General features: G+C 32.2%; 2 protein-coding genes across 6 annotated transcripts; one reads left to right on the forward strand and one right to left on the reverse strand.

Moving 5' to 3' along the window:
• Positions 1-5,806: 5,806 nt before the first annotated feature.
• Positions 5,807-13,320, forward strand: LOC111290477 (protein IQ-DOMAIN 31-like). 4 transcript variants are annotated; one of them, XR_016346532.1, is made up of 9 exons: positions 6,476-6,624; positions 6,737-6,776; positions 7,073-7,232; positions 8,083-8,376; positions 8,494-8,697; positions 9,250-9,333; positions 11,060-12,386; positions 12,724-12,863; positions 13,181-13,320. XR_016346532.1 is itself a non-coding variant. In XM_089768351.1 (8 exons), the coding sequence occupies exons 3-8, from the start codon at positions 7,149-7,151 to the stop codon at positions 12,753-12,755; spliced, it is 2,025 nt and encodes a 674-aa protein (XP_089624477.1). In that variant the 5' UTR covers positions 5,807-6,624; positions 6,737-6,776; positions 7,073-7,148; the 3' UTR covers positions 12,756-13,125. The 4 variants fall into 4 exon arrangements, 3 of the variants coding, with proteins under 3 accessions (XP_089624477.1, XP_089624479.1, XP_089624478.1); XM_089768351.1 differs by lacking the exon at positions 13,181-13,320 and having other exon boundaries at positions 5,807-6,624; positions 12,724-13,125; XM_089768353.1 differs by lacking the exon at positions 13,181-13,320 and having other exon boundaries at positions 6,497-6,624; positions 9,253-9,333; positions 12,724-12,892.
• A 1,140-nt stretch (positions 13,321-14,460) lies between these two features.
• LOC111290506 (ABC transporter A family member 2) lies at positions 14,461-20,049 on the reverse strand. 2 transcript variants are annotated; one of them, XM_022881844.2, is made up of 16 exons: positions 19,595-20,049; positions 19,059-19,290; positions 18,776-18,945; positions 18,496-18,681; positions 18,272-18,367; positions 17,987-18,187; positions 17,624-17,780; positions 17,304-17,533; positions 16,669-16,786; positions 16,488-16,564; positions 16,237-16,330; positions 15,878-16,017; positions 15,423-15,731; positions 15,262-15,342; positions 14,982-15,158; positions 14,461-14,884 (listed from the first exon to the last, which is right to left on the reverse strand). In XM_022881844.2, exons 1-16 carry the CDS (start codon positions 19,961-19,963, stop codon positions 14,624-14,626), a joined length of 2,898 nt encoding a protein of 965 aa, XP_022737579.1. In that variant the 5' UTR covers positions 19,964-20,049; the 3' UTR covers positions 14,461-14,623. The 2 variants fall into 2 exon arrangements, with proteins under 2 accessions (XP_022737579.1, XP_089624476.1); XM_089768350.1 differs by having other exon boundaries at positions 17,987-18,367; positions 19,595-20,027.
• Positions 20,050-20,893: the final 844 nt, after the last annotated feature.

A 20,893-nucleotide genomic window follows, 5' to 3' on the forward strand; every position in this document is an offset into this window, starting at 1 on the left:
ATGATTTCAAATTTTTTTGTTTCTAGAAATTTTTTTTTTTTAACTTTGTTGTTGGTTCCTCATTTGAAAGGACTGTGTTGGTTTTTTAATGCTTGTGTGTGTTTTTTGAGTCTAGTAGTTGCCCCAAAAAAGCCCTCTGTTCATTTTTTTCAGTGTTTTCTGCTTATGCTTTTTTATTTCTGGCAATCTCCTTTATGAGAGGATTGTGTTCATTTCTTCACAAGAATTGGCTTTATTTATAAAGCCAATTAAGAGATCAAAATCCTAGATTTTTGTAGATTTTTATGGGATTCTTTTGTGGAAAAAATGAAGATTTGTCAAGTGACTTTTAGTCATCATATTTCATGTTGCCAAGTTAGGCAGTGCAGATGATTTTTAGTGCATAAAATGCATTGTAAATTTGTGAAAAAGATGTAGAAAAAAACAAGATGTTAGAAAGAAAAAAAAAAGTGTTAGAAGAAATAATAACAACAACAACAATAACAACAACAACAATAATAATAATAATAATAATAATAATAATAATAATAATAATTATTATTATTATTATTATTATTATTATTATTATTATTATTAAAAAGAGATTGGACAAATAGGTGTTTACAATTTATGTAATGAAAAAGAGAGGATTTTATTGATTTTTTGAAATAAGATTTATGGCGCAAAATGTTCACATAATATTAAAACAAAGTCTAATTGTGGTATATTAAATCACATGCTTAGCTTAAAGTGTAAATTTAATCCATCTACAATCATTTTAAAAATTATACTACCTATATTTTTAAAATCTTTTGCTATTGTGGTGTTAACTTGCTAACATGAGTGAACAATCGAGCTTATGAATCATTTGTGAGCACCATCCTTGGTTATAAATTGGTTTATACCATCAAATAGTTATGTGGTGGGCAAAAAACTAGCAACAATAACATATAATATATAAAAGCAAAATAGGCAACAAAAGCAGTAGTAACAAAGGTAATAAAAAATTTAAAAAAAGGTTAAAAAATTGAAAAAAAATGTGATAAAAATGTTAGAGCAAGGAAAGTGAAAGGGAAATCATAAACAATGACCAATGGCAACGAAAATGGGAATTTTCTTTTATGGATGAACAATTGATCGATTTAGGTTAATTTGATTGTAAATCAATTTAGCAAAAACTCGAATGAATTGATTAAATGAGTGAAAATCAAAATAAACTGATGGCTACAATGTAAAGCTCAATAAGCTTAAAATCATTCAAGTGTGATGGATTCAGGACTCTGTTGATAAAAAACTTGAGGTGGGTTGAATGCAAAATTAAACTTAATATACAAATAATAAAAGAATCGATGGCTACAACATAAAGCTCTAAACACTTCAACGTCCCATCAAAATCAAGAACTAGGTTCCATACTTTGACCTCAAAAGACTTGGGGTTTAACACATTTTAACCTCAAACAAATTCTTTGGTAAAACATGACCTTGAAAGATCCTATCTCTTTGTTGATATATCTATTAGAAACATATTCGGGGTTTCATAACATAAATGGGTGTTGGGTAAATACGTATTTTCCTATTGGTAAGTTTTGAATTTAGTTTTGTTATCGGTTTGGTTCATAATTTGTAAAACTGCAAATCGACTAATTAAACTACAAAATTGATCATGCAAACCACAAAAACTAAAAAATCTTACCCCGATTAGTTGAATTTTGATTTTTCATTTATTTATTTGGTTAAAATTGACTAATGCTTACCTCTATTTTCTTGAGGTGAAAGTTGTGGTTTTAAGTCTAAATCTACAAGTTTAGAGATTTTTTTGTGAAGAAATTTAGACTTGCGGATTTGAAAATGAGGTAAGAAAAGTTCAAAATAGTTTTCGAAAAAAAATCGATGCAACGAGCAATGGTTGACAATGGTAGATAGTGACTGACTGTCAAAATTTGAAAAAGGAAATGGTCATATTTTAATTTTTTCTTAAAGGTTGTAAAGCTAAAGAGAATAAGTTCAAATAAAGAGAAAAAATTTAAAATGAAAAAAATATATAGCTAGCAAAAATGAGAAAATGAGAAAAAGAGAAAAAGAGAAAAAAATTTAAACCCACTTTTTAGCCAAATGGATAATAAATTTCACTTTAGTAAATGTTGAAAAATCAACACATACATGCAGCACCTACGCATAAAATAGCAAGCTTAAATCAAGAATAAAAATATACAAATATATTTGGTTCGACCTAACTCAAAATGACCTACTCTAAACCTAATCCACTATCAAATAAATTTTACAATTGATAGACTTTTGAAATGAGAAAAGTCACCAAAAACTATTTTATCAAAACTTAACCTACAACTTAATTATACTATTTTAATAACTTACTCACCTAGCTATTCTTTTGATGTCTAATTATCTGAGATTACTGAACTAAAACTAAAACATCTTATTTTTAAGAGTGAAACCCTTTATATCTTTATTAAACTCTCAGTATGGGATACAAACAACTTAAACTCTTATAACTTTACTTTAACTTTCAATATATGATTATGAGATTCAAGGCAAATTCTATTAAATCTTCTTTTAACTTGAATCTTAAAACACTTCAACAGTATCTGTAAAATTGACACGCTTGCCTTTCTTCTTTTCTTTTATCATAGGAATCCCAGCAACTGAGCCTTTATCAAGTACGTACAAGTGATTTTTAATCTTATTCCCTTGTAGAATCACATTACCATTCTTATACACTTTTAATGAATCATTACTACCATAATATATATACCTTCGAGAAGCTAACTCACCTAAAGCAATTAAATTATAGTTATAACTCGATACATATCTTATATGACGAAGCATCTTAACAATACTATTGTGAGATCTAAGTTGAATACTCCCAATGCCTTGAATCTACACATTTTTGTTGTTAGCAATCATAATATTTTGATGCTTCTCATTCTCGTTCAACTCCATAAAGTAACTCCTATAATTGCAAACATGGACTGTAGCAGATAAATCTAAAATCCAGTCTTTATCACCTTTCAAAATCTGAGTCTCTTCCACATAAGTTATCAAAATGACATCATCATCGTCAGACACAATAGCAGCAGTATCATTCTTTCCTTCATAGGATTTTTTTTATTATTTGTTCTTTTAAAAGTAGTCATATCCCTTCTCAGCTTCTTGCAGCGCACTTGGATATATTTATTTTCACTACAATAATAACATTCTATGTCACTGTAATTTTTGTCTCTTAATTTGAATCTTTCTATTGATCCATCAATCATCTTTTGAGTCTTTTATTGATTAAAACCTTCTACAGCTAGTGTACTACCCTTAGGTGATAAGTTTTGTGTTTTCATAAACCTTTTGTTCTCACTCAACAGGATTGTCACATTATCCAACTTTAAAATAGATCTAACCATTAACAAAGTTTGAACTAAAGGCCTATAAGACTTGGGCAAAGATGATAGCAAAATTAAAGCCTTCTTCTATCTTTTAACTCATCAATAAAAATCACCAGCAATTAAGAAATCAATATATTAAACTTATTTAGGTGATTATGAAGATTCATACTTTCTTCCATCTTTAGAGAATATAGGTCCATCTTCAAACATAATCTATTAGTCAATGACTTCAATGCATAAATATCTTCAAGTTTATCTCACAAACGCTTTGAAATACTCTCAGTCAACACACTATACTTTATCTCTAGGGGTAACGTCAATCTAATAGTACTAACAGCTTTTTTTAAAATTCTATTCCAATTATCGTTAGACATTTTCTCAAGCTTACTGCTCTCTAATGCCTGATCCAACCTTTGTTATACTAATAGATCTTAAATCGTACTTTGCTATAACATTAAATTACTCTTTCTATCAAATAACGAAATTTCAAACTTAGGCATGTGTATACTAGATATACCTTCTTAAGACATCTTGAAATACTTATTTCATGATTTTTCAGGCTTGTCTTTTTTTTTCATGAATCTTAAACCTCGAACCTCATTATGATATTACTTGTTAAAGATCACCGCAGCTCTAATACTACTTGTTGAGAAATCAACAAGCATATGTAGCACCCACGCATAAAATAACAAGCATAAATCAAGAATAAGAACATACAAATATATTTATTTTGACCCAACTTAAAATAGCATACTCTAAACTTAATCCATTATCAAATAAATCTTTACAATTGAAAAATTTTTGGAATGAGAAAAATTATCAAAAATTCCTTACTCAAAATTTAATCAAAAACTTAATTGCATCATTTTAATAGCCTACTCACCTAACTATTTTCTTGGTGTCTAATTATTTAAAATTACTAAATTAAAATCAAAATATCTTATTTATAAAGGTGAAACTCCTTATACTTTTATTAAACTTATGATATGGGATACAAGATAACTCAAACTCTTATAACTTTACTTTAATTTTTTGTGTGAGATTATGATATTCAAAATAAATCTCAATAATAAGCTCAATTTTATATTAGTAAGCAAACTTCCACATCCACGAATTTAATAAAAGAAATTAGACACTATTAACGATCAAATTAAAATTTCGAATACAAAAGTAAAGATAATGTAATTTTTAAAATCGTTATAAAAAGATTAAATTTGCATTTTAAACTAAATATAGAACTTTTGACTTAAAAAATTAAAAATAGAATTGATGGCATAATTTGATCTTAAAATAACATGTCTCATTAATTTTTTAACGAAAAGATGGATGAATTAAAATATCTTCAAAATATCATAAATTCAATCTTTACATATACAAATAATAATTACGCATAATTTCTTTACTTTAATAAGAAAAACAGTAGAAAACAAAATTATATTGATATTAGTGTAAGACTAAAACTTCGTTTATTTAGTAGAAATTATCTTTTCCAAAAATAATTTCTTGAAAAATTTTCATTTTTTGGAAAATTAGATATTTTTGTTATTTGAGTGAATTAATGAAAAATGTATTTTATTATTTAGTGGGTTTTTGAAAAATCTATTTTTTAAAAATAATACTAACATAATCATTAAAATATTAAAAAATTATTATTAAAATTATTAATATTAAAATAATTATATTTTAATAATAATATTTAACATTAAAATATTATACTAATATTAAACTTTTAAAACAAAACTATTGATTATATTTGTTAATACTTTAAAATATTCAAAATAGTATTAATATTTTTAAAAAATTCAAATAGTATTAATACTCTAAAATATGATTTCTATTAACATAATAATATAAAAAATAGTGATATTTTTTTTGAGAAATAAAAAATAGTAATATTTATTATTAAAATATTAAAAGCATCTATACTATTAAAATAATTATATTTTATATTAAAAGTGTTTAATAATGAATCATAACAGAAGTATTATTTATTTGTTTATATTTATTATTAATTATTAAAATAGTAATATAAATGCATTTGTCAATAAAATAAAATTAATATATTTTAATTTGAAAAATCCTAAAAGTATATCAAATATTTGTATTATTAAAATAATACTATTATAATAATTAGTATTAATTATTAAAATAATAAAAATATTATTTACTATATTAATATTTAATATTTATTACTAAATTAATAGTATAATACTATTTATTATTAAAATATTAAAAATATTTATGTTTAATAATATAGAAAATAAAATATTTAAAATTAAAATATTATAAGACTTTAATATTAATATTTTGATTTTTTATTTAAAATCAAAGAAAAATATTTTTATTCATATAATAATATTTCAGGTTGTATTCATGCTTAAAAAATTATATTCAAGGTCTGATTAAATAAACAATTATTTTTTTAAAGTAATTTTAAGTGAAACAAACGGAGAAAAAAAAGACTGGTTGCTAGACAGGAGGCGACTGAAGCTGCACATGATGGCTATAATGACCGCTTTCAACCTTCCGTGGGTTCTACTTCTTGCTTCCTTCTTGGCCTTTTGATTTTTGTTTTTTGTTTTTTTGTTTTTTTTTTTGTCAGCGGTCGATAATCATTCTTCTGCTTGCCGCAACCCCTGCCGCGCTCTCTCCCCTCTCCTCCAGCATTGCTCTCATGCACCTTCTCCACCCACACTCCCACCACCCCCTCTCTCCATGATTCTGCCGCTACCATCAGACGGCTCAGATCCATCACGCGCTTTAACACCGACGTACCCCGACAAGTTTTTGGTAGAAGGGCAGAAGCGTAATTTGGACATGCATCAGATTAAAGAACCCGGGCACCTGTTCCCGAAGTAACTGCTATTTGGGACACCCAACCCAACACTACCTCCCACTTTTATTAATCCCCAATCATCTTCTGTTCCAACGCCTACATCTGTTCTGAATCTCAACCGTCTATCTCCACTGTCGGTGACAATTGAAACAGTATCTCCATCTAATGGTCAAAATAATCCCAACTACACTTATTACACTAAAATTTGTTACACCAGATTAGGTACCGTTATTTTATTCATAATTTCCGAATTCAGGTTTTTTTTTGTAACTTCTCCCACTCTCAGCATAGACTACGGACACAGCAACAAAAGCAAAACAAGGCAAAGCAAAAAAAAAAAAAAAAAAGCGAAGATACTTTTTATTGTAATTCTGATTTGCTTGGAAGCTTACTCTCTCAGTGTCTTTCTCTTTAGGGGTAACTTTACATTTTCTCGATTTTCCTATAAATATTTTTAGTGCTTCTTTCACTAATTTAAAAAAGAAAAAACTCATGGTTCGATGTTTGGTTTGGTGCTTTTGAAAATCAGGAATGGTAGATTTGAGCTTCGAAAGTATTGCATTTGCGAGGTAAGTATCAGATGTAGTGTAAATTTGTTACTTCTAAAGAGCTTTCTTTTGTTTATTTTCTTTTTGGCGCCATAACTGTTGCCTTTTGATTTCAATTTTCGGCAGATCGTACAGGTCTGGGGTTAATTACTTTAATTTCTTCACAATTTTGAATTTTGGGTTTGAATTTGTTAGATAATTGGATTCTTCTTAGCTGATTCGAATGTTCTGCTTTGCTGATTTTTTTTGGTTTGTAATCTTTTATATGACTTTTGTTACACAGTAATTAGTGATAATTTCTATTCTTCGTTTTGCAGTGTAATTTTTGCTTTTTTAAGCTGAAAGTCAATTACAGATATTTGCTGTTTTGCATGATCTTGTGATCTTCGAGTAATGGGAAAATCACCGGGAAAATGGATTAAGACTCTGCTTTTTGGAAAGAAATCTTCCAAATCTAGTTATCCTAAAGGAAGAGAGGTAATTACCACACTAAACAGCAAATATCTTTTTTTTTTACAAATTACTAAACAGAAAATATCCTGTTATATATATTTGCAGAGACTATGCACAACAAAAAATTCTTGTTTGCAATGCTCTGTTATACTTATAATTTTCGGGTTTAAACTATTTGGGCATGATAAAAATGTGTTCTATCAAAAGAACTTGACATTGCTACTTACGATTCCATTTCTTGATGCCTCTTTATAAATTGAGTTTTGATGGTTTCTAGATGCACTGCATTGATGAACTTGATCTAGATATTTCTTCCAGCCACACTTCACCTTGTTGCTAACTTTTGATTTTTGTCCTTCTATCTTAGATTTAGATCTAGTTCTTAAACTATGCCATCCAACAATGTACACTCCGTTTTCTAGTTTCCAACTTCTTTTGTTGTGTTTAACCAGTGTCTTTTATCTCTTCATAGCTTATATCTGAATGGTGTATAGTTTGTGGATGGTTCTTCTGTCGGTTGATTTATTCTGGTGTTTGGTGTTAGTTCATTCAACAAAGAAAGCTGCAAATAAGATTAAAATGTAGAATATAAAAGTCAAATGTTGGAGGGTCGGGTCCAAACCCACCCCAACCCAAACCAAGAAATCCTACCAAGTTGCACCCCTAATAAACATGTATTCATTAGCATACTTTCTATTTGATACTTGCTGCCATTTTCATCAATGGTAAGCTTAATGGATCTTTATTATTCTTCTGCTGGGTACTATTCATTCACTCTTTACTCTTTAGCACTGACTAATGAAAATAATAAGTAATTTGGCATCATTCTCCCATCGATCCTAAAATAATAATGTATGCTTTCTGTTTTTTGCAGAAAGTTGCAAATGAGAGAGAGGTATTGGTTGCAGCCAGGGTGTCAGAAACTGATATGGCTGTGGCACCTTCATTCTCTTCAAAGTCGAATCCATATGCTACTGATAGAGATCAAAGGAAATTAGAATTGGATAACAAGGAAGCTGCAAATATCTCTGAAGATGATGGGATATTGCCAATGAGTCAAGGCATAGATTTGCTGAAGTCCACTTTTCAGGATTCACCATGTGATCCTGAAAGTATGAAGCAAGAACAAGCAGCAACTATGGTGCAGGCTGCTTTTAGGGGTTACCTGGTATTTTTCTCCTATTGTTTCTGAAATTTTATTATCAATTTTCAAATAGTTTATATAGCCAAGGAAGAACCTTTAGTTGATATTATACCTATACTGATATCAGTTCTTTATGTGAAGGCTCGCCGGGCATTCTGGGCCCTCAAAGGCATTATAAGGCTGCAGGCACTTATTCGTGGCCACTTGGTTAGGAGACAAGCTATAGCTACTTTGTGCTGCGTGATGGGAATTATCAAGTTACAAGCACATGTTCGTGGAGTAATGGTCAGGCATTCTGATGGTGGTCTTGAAGCACTGAAAAAATTCAATCAAATGAACCTTCTGGTAATTTCTTTGAGAATTCTATCATGGGCAATTTACAGGCATGATTCACCTGGTAAATTCTTTTAGCAAATAAAGTCATCTTGGTTGCTAATAAAAAATTTATCTTGCAATCACTTTCTTTTCATTCAAATTTTTTCAAGTACCTTAGTTACTCCTTTGCTACTTTCATTCTTTTATATATTCAAAATGGTGTCAGCCCGTAGATGGTCCATATGTAAAAGGAATCAACTTGCCCATCATCAACCAAGTTTAGTGAAATGAGTTAAAAGGGTATTTGGCCCGAAGTTGTTTTAGCAACTTTTGACATCACATGCTTCGGGTAGTCAGATATAATTTGAATGGTGAAAATGCTTTTGAAGCTTACTATTGCCATTTGTTTGTAATCTTCTACTTCCAGTAATCACAATATGCTGGATATATTAGCATATATGAATTGTTAAGTGTAGAACATGCAGTTCCACTTTTGTCTCCACTCTTCCTGCATTGAATTTGTATTTATTCAAGAAATAGGTAGGCTTATTTTCGTAGTCTAATCTTTATATTGTTATTCAGCAGGAAAGCAAGCTTGTGGTTTCTCTTGGAATTAATATGCCTGCACGCATTGGAAAGTTGTCGGCAAATGCTTTTGTTTGTAAGGTATGTCTTGTTTTTCTTATTTATGAAATTGAAAATAGATAGAATTCACCATGATATTGTGCCACATCACTGAGATGACTCCATTTATTGACTATTATGCTTTGGTGGTTTTATCTTTGTCTGTAAGCTCTTTTTGATGGGGGAAAACATTACCTGGCCATCTGATTTTCTTATCCATCTTATCATGTTGCTTTTTCGTTACTTGTTACGCAAGAAGCAGTTGCACATGATTTATTCAGGCATTCATATTGTGATTTTCTGGGATACTAATATTAATTTTGGAGTAAACTTCATTTGCTCCATGAATCAAATTGGTTGGCAGAAATAGCTGAAACCTACTATTTTGTTTCTGTTCAGTGAAGCTTCAACATGCTACTTGCCTTTTTGCTCATACATAGTCTTCCATTGCATTAATTTTAGGTTGGCCTAAAAAAGTCATCTACCTTTTCATGGCACCCAAAAGTATTGGGCATTAGAGAAGTTTGGCAGTTTGATTGATCACAATGGTGGTTCCTCATTGTAGCCAGAGGCCCCATAAATTTTTTAAAAATCTTTGGCATGTATATATTAATATTAAATAAAATAAGTTGATTCTCTAAATTAAAATTATTAATTTATTCTCTTGTGATTTTAAATTTTAATTTTATGCGTTATTACAATTTAAAAGGAATTAAAATTACATTGCTATGTGTCTATTTATTGTATTCATTAATCATTATTTATAAATTCTTAAAATCAAGGTAGAGATTTGTAACAAGCTTTAAATCACAATCGAGTAAAGTTAACAAGAATCAAATTAAATTTCTAATTTTCTTAACAAGATTCCAAATCTCCAACTAAATATTAAATATGTGTTTTCCTTTTCTTTCTAGCTTATTACAATATATTTCTACATTTAATTTTTATTTTTAATTTTAATCTTTATCTCATGTTATCCTAAAATCTTTTTTCAAAAAAGAAAAAAAAAGATTGGAACTGCTTTATAAAAGGTTAAGAAAAAAAAATTATAACTTTTAGTCTCAAGGTTTCAACTTTTTTCTTTTAAAATTATATTTATTTTTTTGTTTTGATAATAATATATTGTTTAATGACTGATTTATTTCTATTCTTTTATTTCAATTTTAAATTTTAAAAAAAAGGATTTTAATAATTCATTGAAAGATAGTGTAATTAGTAATTCTACCATTAATTTAGAGCTCTTGTCATCCTTAAAAGTTTAATGCTATCATACTAATATTTCTATGTTATAATTTTATAAATTGGTTACTTTTTATTAATATATTGTTTGGTATTATTTGTGTGTGCGCATATAAGTCTAATAAAAAATATATAATATATTGTTAATCGGCCCCTCAAGTTTATATGTCAAGGATGCCATTGATTGATGATAGCTGTCAGTAGATCATGCATAGGTATTTCTCATTGTATCTTGAAGGAATTCCAAATCTGTAACACCCAAAAATATTGGGCATCAGAAACATTTGGCTGTATGCATTCATCAATTTTAATCAAACCCAAATCTGTCTTTTTTTTTTTTTTAATTTTTTCTCATGGCACCTAAAAGTGTTGTTTGTTTAGAGGTGTTTAGCAAGTTGGCTGATGGTTAACTATTGCCTATCAGTAGACATGATTTCTTTTATTGGAGTATCATTTGATTTTTGTCCCTTTCCTTTTAACTTCTTTTTCTTTCAAATTGGGCAAGTGACTGCTGGGTTTGTTGCTTTAGATTGTTGCTTCATCACCTACTGTAATGCCTTTGCGCCTCCATTATGATGCTGGGGAACCAAATTCAGTCTGGAACTGGTTAGAGCTCTGGTCAGCATCCTGCTTCTGGAAACCTGTTTCTCAACCAAAGAGAGCCTCCGACACTAAATTCCAGAGAAAGAAGGTTAATGGTCAAGCTGTTGAAATGGATAAAGGTCGACCAAAACGAAGTGTCCGCAGGATTCCTCCTGCAAATCTGGATGGTACCTCTGTTCAAGAAACTGCTGAATTTGATAAGCCCAAGTGTAATCTGAGAAAAGTTTCCAGCCATCCAGCTGAGTCAGCGCTGGAAAATCCTCAAAATGAGCTTGAAAAGGTTAAATGCAACTTGAGGAAGGTTCATAATCCTGTAATAGAAAATTCACTGCAGTCAGAGGTTGTATTTGAAAAGCCAAAGCAAAGTTTGGAGAAGGTCTCAAGAACTACGAATCTTGATATCATGGAACAGAGCCTGGATAGTTTGGCTGAGAAGACAAACAAAGAGACTGCCATGACAGTAAATAGTTCAGCTGAGAATATGAAGAAAGGGATGGCCATGATAGTAAATAGCTCAGCTGTGAAGATGAGAAAAGAGATGGATATAGTAAATAGCTCAGTTGAGAAGATGAAGAAAGAGACAGCAGCGGTGAAGATGAAGAAAGAGACAGCTATGACAGTAAATAGCTTAGCTGAGAAGATGAGAGAAGATACGGCTACAGTGACTAGCTCAGCTGAGAAGATGAAGAGAGAGATGGCTGTGACAGTGAATGGCTCAGCTGAGAAGACAAAGACACATATGACTGTGGTAGTTTCAAATTCAACTGTCATTGAAACTACACCAGGGCCATTAGGGAGGAATGAGACATCAGATTTATTGCATGCTGATCCTGCTGATGAGGACTCAAAGCCTTCAACAGATAGAACGGTTATGGATGAGAATACTCCCATAACAAATATGGAGTTGAACAGGAAGGACGATTCAGAGAATAATGAGAATCAGAAGTCTGGCAGGAAAGCTTCTAACCCTGCAAAACAAGATCGCACAGAGAATGGGCCTAAGAACAGTCCTGCACTCCCAAGCTACATGGCAGCTACTGAATCTGCCAAGGCGGAGCTGAGACTACAAGGCTCTCCTCGCTCTGGCCAGGAGGGAGGTGACAAAAATAACCCCAATCGACGCCAGTCTTTGCCATCTTCAGCCAATAGTAAAATCAGCTCACAGTCACCAAGGACACAGAGACTGGTTGGGAGTGCAGGGAAAGCAGGGAACAAAAATGAAAGATCTATGTTGTCATCCAGAGATGGAAATGGTATGAAATGCTGATTCTTGGTTGAACTTCTTATCAGTTTTACTTATAAGTTGTCTTAAAGTTCCCATATATCATCATGCAGCTTCCCTAAAGCGTGCCCTTATGTTAGTTAGTAAACATATCAGCAATGTTGGTTCACTGTTTCTCCATACCTTGGACTATATTATATATTTTCTGTTGTCCATGCTAAACGAATCATCATGGATCTGGACGGTGTTTATTCCTATAGATTCTATCACAATAATAAACTAAAGAATGCTTGCAATTTATTTTACTGAGAATGATCACCGTTTTCTCATGCAAATAAATACACTTTATTTTTGGTTTGATTTTGCAGCAAAGGCAGCCCAAGTAGAGTGGAGGAGGTGATCTTCTGCAATAGTGTGATATGAGGAGTTAGCATAATTGGTTCAAGATTCGTATTCTTTTCGGATTTATAGAATGTGCTGTGAAACTAAAATCGGTCCATAGTCAAAGGTGTGTGCAAGCCGGGTGCCTCTGAAAATTTTCTTCATTCTGGGTGTTTTCTAGTGTACATCAATAGATTTTGAAGTTACAACCTGCCACAATCATCATTATTATTAAATTTCATTTTATTGATGTTCTATGGTTGCTATTGTAACCGTTCTAGGCTTCTTGCTTCTTTTTTGGAGTAGTTCCAAATTCTCTCTTTTTAATTATTAAGTTCCTTTGGCATTCTAGCTAATTAATTTGCAGTGAGCAACATTTATTGTTCGACATTGTATTGGAGTGATCACAAAAGTATGTCTCCTTGAAATCTGATTCGATTACAGGTTATTTTATTCCATCTACTCAGACAGACACAATGTCGCAGTTGGCTACCGTGCTCGTGGAGATCGTCAAATCATCTCTGCCTTGCTTATCGTTTTCCTCTTGAATTTTGTTCAATGCAGCTTGTGGCTAGCCGTGCTCATGCAGATTGTCAAATCATCTCTGCCTTGCCTATTGTTTTCCTATGGATCAGCCTCAATCTCTGGCTCGAAATTGTAGAGGGTTCTTTAGGTAAATGGAGGAAGCGGAAAAGTTGCCAAGCAAGGTGAAAAGTAGAGGTTGGAAATTCCGGGGAGAAATATCACCAATGTCGCAGATAGAGATTCCCAGAGCCTCAAAATTGCTTATTTTCCGTACAATATGCTCTTAAATGAAGCCCTTGGATACCTACTTTAGTCTCACAAAGAGAAGATACAAAAAAGATTGGGAAGTTTCGGATGCTAGTTTCGTCAAAGTGGTATAAAACATGGGTTAATGAGAAAAGACAGTCGTGAGAAGTTATAGCATGTTCTGCGAATGTTCATAGTGATAATTGGTTACGTGACAACACATTTAGAAACCCATTTATTAGACTAACATATTCTCATGTGAGCTCCATGGTTGCTATTGCTTAAAAAATCATATGGTATATGTAGTTGATTGGTTTTTTTTTTTCATTACCTCTACACTTGATCTACTTCTATAGAATTTGAATAAACTTATTTTGTCATTCGTTAACTTCATCATTTTCATACACATGTTTTTTCATTTGATTTTTTTATTCATTTTTCTGCTAATTGAAGTGAATTGATTCAGTGAACAACATTTAAAACTCATGTCTTTCGCTATGTCCATTTACCCCAAAATTAGAATTTTATCTTTTAATTTTATGTTGTTTATCCTTTGGAATTCTAACTCTTTATCTAACTATGATCTTTTGTTATTTGAATGTTAATGTACACTGATTTTAAGCCGACGTTCAAATCTCACGGCGTAACACAGGTATTTTACAAGTTTAAATATAATAAAAGCAAAATTATTAAATTTTATTTCTTCAAAAACAGTAGTTTGCATTTTAATTTGAATGATTTTTTTAAAAAACTTTTTTGCTTCTGAAACAAGAACAAAAGAGAGATTAACAAAAATAACACCTGCAACTGCACAGAAACTAAACAAATTGAAATGTCAATAACAATAGAGTAAGTTATTGCAGTTCTGCATTAGAAAACATAAGAATATGATGAGAAAGAACAGATAATATCAGAGAAAAGGGACTCGAGTACTATGGAGAAAATGCTACAAATGAACTTAAAAAATAATTATAAAATTAATTAAGTACTTTACTGTAGGGCTAGAACTCAAAAACCTAACAGAATTGTACCAAAAAAAAAAAAAACATGACAGAAAACTATAAGTGGTTTTAAGCAAGCATAGGATCATAAAGATATGGTATTTAGGATGAATGACTAAGAACTAGGTGTGAAATTTTCATCGGGGCTGATCACAATTCCATGAACAGGTCCTCTCCGGCGTAAGGAGTTTCTAGTAGTAGCTGCTAGAGAAGCCATCGGTTGAACATTAGGAGGTAGCGGAATTTCAGCAGAGTGCCCTGAAATGCAGAGTGCACCAGTATCATCTTGATCCCAGTAAACTTCAACCATGACACCTCTAGGATTCTCAGCAGATTCTGTTCCTGGGATCCCCACAAACCTTGCACCTATTGGTATCTGCATTTAAAGGATTTATTGAAAGTTATGATAAATTTCCTTTGTTGCTTTAAATTTTATATGCACAATAATTCTATCATCAAATGATTGCACTTACCTGAACTGATGCCCCAGATGTTGTTGTCAAAGTGACTACTCGTCCCTCGGCTGCAGCACTTTCTAACTCTGCCTGCCTTGCAATATTCAAGAAAACTTCTTCAAGGGTTGTAAGACCAAGTTGTATATCTGCTATACCAAATTCTTCTTCTCTCTCTTGCAGCTCCGTGAAAAATTTCTATTCAAGATTATAAATTCAAAGAAAAGAAAACATTTAATAAGGCAAAGCATAAAAAGATAGTTAACACAGATTGTTCCATAAGAGATTTGAAGGTGCTCACAGTTAGGAGATTTTCTCTATCATGAGGAATGACAAAAGTCAAAAAAGATCTATTCTCCTCCTTTGGCACCACATCCAGATGCTGGAAAAATTAGCCCAAATGAGAAACCAACTCTCTGCAACTTAATGAAATACTTAAATCAGTTGAATTATACAACATACATTTTTAAAGAACTGCTTCACAGACTCATGTTGGTAAGTTGTGGCAACTGCATCTCCATTGGGAGGACTAAGTCCATTGTTGCCTCCGGTGAAGCTAACATTAGCAATGAAACCAGTACCAAATCGTGATTTCAACCGGATTGAATTTCCAATGCAACGGAGCCTACCCTTTGCCATGATTCCTATTCGGTCACTTAAAACATCGGCTTCTTCCATAGAGTGTGTTGTCAAGACAATGGCACGACCTTTCTTTGCATTCTCTATTATGTCCCATACGTGCCTTCTTGTTATTGGATCCATACCAGTAGTCTGCAGTCATCAGAAAGGAAATAAATACATGATGCCAGGGGAAAGAGAAGTAGAGAAGGACTTTGCATTTCCCAAAAAAAGAAACAGAAGCACTTTGCAAAGTAGATTGAGCACATTAATGTGATGAAAAGGTCTGATTAACATACTGGTTCATCCAGAATGACTAACTTCGGATCTCCTAGAAGGGCAGCTGCAACACTGAGACGACGCCTCATTCCTCCACTGTAACTCCCAGTTCTCACTTTGGCAGCCTCTGTGAGTTTGACCTCAGCCAATGACTTCTGAACTACCTGGAATTTGAGCAAATAAATTAAATCTTTGTGGGTAGGATAGTCCAAAAAGTCTTTCTAATGCAAAAGATTTTAATTGAGCATGTTAGTAAATATTTGTACGGTTAAATATGATAGAATGTGAATATTAGGTCAACAACAAGGCCAATTCAGAGAAAAACAAAATGCAACAAGAAAGTCAGGTAAAGATTGTTTCCACAGACTTTATGTGGTACCTACCGACTTGATTGTAGCTGGTGGTAGGCCTCTGATACTAGCAAACAGCTCAAGGTGCTCTTGACCAGATAGAGCATTCCAAAGGATATCAAACTATAAAAATAAACAATATAAGAACAAAAATTAAGATCCAAACTCTATGAACATTGCTGTTATATGATTACTTAGATAATTCTGGAAATGGCAAGCTGTGATGCACATGCCGAGTTGTGTATGTGCATGTCAGAGAGGAAGAGAGAAAGAAAGTGACCTGAGGACAAACTCCAATGATTCTTCGAATATTTGACATGCCAACAGAGCTTCGAACGGAATAACCATAGATCAGTGCTGTTTACAAATGCATTTTACAACATATTGTTACATTCCTTGAAGATTCATTCTGACGAATTATATGCATCAAGAGACAAGAGTTGCGGAACGATGCATCTTACCATCTCCACTAGTCACTGGTGTTATGCCTGTCAAGCAGTTGATTGCTGTGGTTTTTCCAGCACCATTGGGTCCAAGAAGACAAAATAACTGATCCTTTGCAAAGTTCACCCATAAGCCCTGAAGACAAGTTTACTAGTAAGCAATGGATTTTTTATGGCAGAAATCTAAATGAATATCCACATTACATTTTCCATCTCTCGCCTTACTGCCTATACTCAGTAACTGTTAATAGGCTGGGAAAAAGACAACTTGTTGAATATATTCAAGAAAGAGAACAAATATAGTTAGGGAAGAGCATCATTTAGGAGCCATGATGATGTGCTGCATGACTTCTAACTAAACCAATTTCTCAAAAGGGCCATATCAGGCCCAAACCCAAACAAATTAAATAACTCTTACCATCATACAACATCAAAGACCCAAGCATCCCATCACTGAGCCAAGAAATCTCCTTTAAAAGATATATTAGGAAAAATAGTGCCTTGGAAAGAGAAAGATCATTGGCCAAAAAAAAAAAAAAAAGAAAGAGAAAGATCATTTAGGTTCTGGTACTTATATTTAAACAACATAGGGATCAAGAAACGTAGCCTTCTCAGTCTGGGCAGAAAACTAAGGCTGAAAAGCGATTGTTTACCTTAACAGCATGGTATGGTGAAGTCTTCTTGCATTTACAGCAGGCACCAATCTTCCTGGAACCAGGATATGTCTTTGAAAGACCACGCATCTGAACTGCAACATTTCGATCAACTGCAACTTCCGTTGTTTGTTTTTTAACAAGGCTTTCCTCTTCAAGGACATCTTCATCATCAGGAGTAATATGCTCCAATGGTGGAGCTGAACCTATACAACTACAAATGCCACCCTCTATGAAGAGAAAACCAGAATGCTACAAGTTAGGTACATTAGTTCAACAGGAAAATTCTTGACTATAGATTGAATTTGGAATTCAATTACCTCTTACTTTGCCACCTTTACCAGTCCAATATCCAGGCCTCAAAAAGTAAAATATTGACTTTCTCACACCAGATGCATTTGGAATTATGTTATCGAAGTAGATAGCCAAAACCATCCAGACCAAAAATGTAGCCACCAACCATATGTAGATATCATTCTGTAAAGAACATGCAAAATAAGGTAATAAATGACAATGATTTAACTATCTAAAACGATTTGTAACAATTTTAAGCCTGAAGAAAGAAGGAAACTGTAAAAGGAGAACAAAGAAGACAGAAAGAAAAGAGGAAGTGACTGGTATATGGAAAATATAATGTGAAACATTCTCAACAGTAAACTTTCAATTTTGAACTGTGGGCATACAATTGTTATCACACACTCATCATCATTTGGTGCACATTTTGTTCGTCTACTCCAGCTAACTCCAATGTCTTCGGGAGTGGAAGTAGCATCAGAAAGTAGCCTTAGAGCTTGAGCAAGAAGATTAGGCGGGAATAATGACCAGACATTTTGAAGAGCTTGACTGAAGTTATCACTGTAGGGGAATCCACTGGCAGTAACAATCTGCAATAAATAAGGTCCATAAATATAATTGAACTTATAAATATAATTCCAAATCAAGAAGTTCAGAAAGGAACTGAACATTGCCTGAGTAAAAAAGCCAACTATATAAATGGAGAAACCAATTGTCGTTGCTGAAGTTGACTTGCTAACAAAGGGTGACAGCATGAATGCAAAACCAACCTGCCATCAAGCATCAGAAGTGACAAATCAAGAGTTATATGTTAAGATTACATTTTTAACTAAGAGCAGAAATCAACATAAGTATAAACAAGAACAATGACATGTAAAGATCAGGTACATGTTTTTACCATGTTGAGTTCGAAAAGGAAGAAGACAAGGAAGAGAATGGAAAAACTGTTGTTCAAGAAAAAATCAAACTGAAACATCATTCCAAATAGAACTATGAAGAGTGATGAAAGAACTGTCATGATTCCCTCCCATGTGAGCCACGATAACCAATAGGCAGAATCAAGAAGACCCATCATAGTCATAGCCTGTTGGGAAGAAACAGAAAGTCAACAAACAGAAACAATAAACAATGATATTTCTGTAAGAAGACTGCAACGTTAATCTCAATTTAAACAAGACCTGTCGAAGCTTGAGCTCTTTCTCGGAAACAAGTGAACCAATCTGAAACACGAAACTAAACATTGCAATCGCAAGGAAAAAAGTTGGTCCAACAAGAGCTATTGTGGAAAGCGTTTGCATTGCAGGGTGCGCAAATTCCTTGAGTTCAACAGTCCACCTAAAGTTTGCATCTGTAGCATTTAGAAAAATAAAAACAGTACAGGCATTATTATATAAACCAATCAAACAAAGATATACAAGTCACCTCCCGCAAATAAAATATCGTAAAAGGAGCACTTAGTACCTCCAATAAGTGACCTAGCAATCTCACGCTCTGCAGCAATCTGAAGTGGAATTTGAAATTTAAGTGTGGGATCTTCAAATTGCCCTCGTTTTGCAAGTGGAGTAGAATTAGTCTGCAAGCCATAGCTAATCACACTTGCATTAACTTCTGCAAAATGCAAAGCTCCCGGGACATGCATTTGATTATTAGATAGGAATTCATCAACTTCACCAGTTGTCCTAAACGATTTAACCTGCAAATATATATATATATATATATAATAAAAAAGAGAATGAAGTTATAATTGGTTCAATACACTCAGGTTGAAATAACACAATCCCAACCAGATTCCCTATTTTCCTTCATAAATCACCAATTAAGATAGGAACAAAAAGTAAATTATATACCAATTATCATAGCCTTCTTTTTGGATGCCAAAAACATTTCCTTTCCATTCAAATCAAATTGTAATCTTTATTGCTAACAATCAGAGTTTAACGTATTATTACTTTTTGAAGAATTATATTGTATTGACAGCATATAGAATCAATTTTTACCTTGGTCTCGGGAATGGGTCTGCCGGGATTATTCTCTCTAATGGCTCTAACGATCCTGTCAATGGTCTGGCTCTCATTCCCGCTCCAGACGAAGTCGAAGCAAGGTAGCTTGACAAAGAACTTATCCTCGCAGGGAGGGATAGCCGGAGCCACCAACGGCTTGGGGTCTCGAACCACCTCGTACTCCGTGGTGTTGGAGTTTTGAGCATCGGTGGCTTTCTCGATACAGAAGATGAGAAAAATGAAGAAAAGCGAAGAGAATAGTTGCAGAAAAGTCGCTCTCTTGTTCCGCCATGAGAGTAACAGATTCTTCTTTAACAAAGCTCTGAATTGCAAGACAAGCAGCGCAAATCCTCTCAGCAAATTCATTGCCTTTTTTCTCAAAACTGTAAATATTTTTTTATTTCTATTTTTGATTTGATTTTTTGGAGATTTTGTAAGACTTATTGGATTTTATAGCAGCTGAAAAAGCGCGGTTTTTGGTGGTTATGTAAGAGAGTGAAGTGAGGTTAAATGGTCTTGGGGTTTAAAATATTTACTATTTTGCCACCGTAGGGAATTTCTGGGAATTTCGTTGGAAGGAATTTTCTTGAAAGTTTATCGGGAGGAGCGTCGTCGCGTAAATTTGATATTCTTTCCGCTTAATCTATGGCTAAATTGATTGATTAAAACGTAATTTAAGTGGTTATAGTTGTTTGATTTTAATAAAATGTTATGTTATAATTTTAATTTTAATATTCAACACTCAATTTTGATAATTTTAAATATTCAAAAATAATTAAATTAAACAAATAAATATTAATTTGAAAGATTAATTAATTAAGAATATCAACTTTTATTGGATAAATTTAACAATTATTAAATGTCATGTAACTACCGATTCAATGCCAAAATGAGATAGATACTAGATAGAAACCAACAAAAAAATGCTCTTGAATTTGATTTTTATTTCATCCTTCCTTTGTCATTTGACTTATTCATAAGTTTCATAAGCTTGTTTTTGTTTAATTGATTAAATGAAAATATTTTAGTTGAAAAATAAAACAATCAAAGTCCATACAGTTGAATAGTACTTTCATTGTTGAAAAATAATTTTTTTTTTTTTGTTTTAGCTATTGAGGTTGAAGAATTTGAATTTGAATTCAAATCTTATAATATATAATTTTTTTATAAAAAAAATTGATAATGAAAAAAAATTTGTTTTAAAAAAACTTATGAATATACATTATCTTACAAAAATTTATTCACAAAAAATCATCATATAAAAATTTAATTCATTTTAAAATCATTTTAAAAATT

Source organism: Durio zibethinus, chromosome 11 (assembly GCF_047325235.1).
Source record: "Durio zibethinus cultivar Kanyao isolate XHJ-2024 chromosome 11, ASM4732523v1, whole genome shotgun sequence".
Classification (NCBI taxonomy): domain Eukaryota; kingdom Viridiplantae; phylum Streptophyta; class Magnoliopsida; order Malvales; family Malvaceae; genus Durio; species Durio zibethinus.

Coding starts and splice junctions, on each gene's coding strand:
- LOC111290477 (XM_089768351.1), top strand. CDS start 7,149: ATGGGAAAATCACCGGGAAAATGGATTAAGACTCTGCTTTTTGGAAAG. Junction 8,377..8,493: donor CTGCTTTTAGGGGTTACCTG/GTATTTTTCTCC, acceptor CTTTATGTGAAG/GCTCGCCGGGCATTCTGGGC. Junction 8,698..9,249: donor TCAATCAAATGAACCTTCTG/GTAATTTCTTTG, acceptor ATTGTTATTCAG/CAGGAAAGCAAGCTTGTGGT.
- LOC111290506 (XM_089768350.1), bottom strand. CDS start 19,963: ATGAATTTGCTGAGAGGATTTGCGCTGCTTGTCTTGCAATTCAGAGCT. Junction 16,565..16,668: donor ACCAGTGACTAGTGGAGATG/GTAAGATGCATC, acceptor ATTTGTAAACAG/CACTGATCTATGGTTATTCC. Junction 15,343..15,422: donor TGAAGCAGTTCTTTAAAAAT/GTATGTTGTATA, acceptor TAATTTTTCCAG/CATCTGGATGTGGTGCCAAA.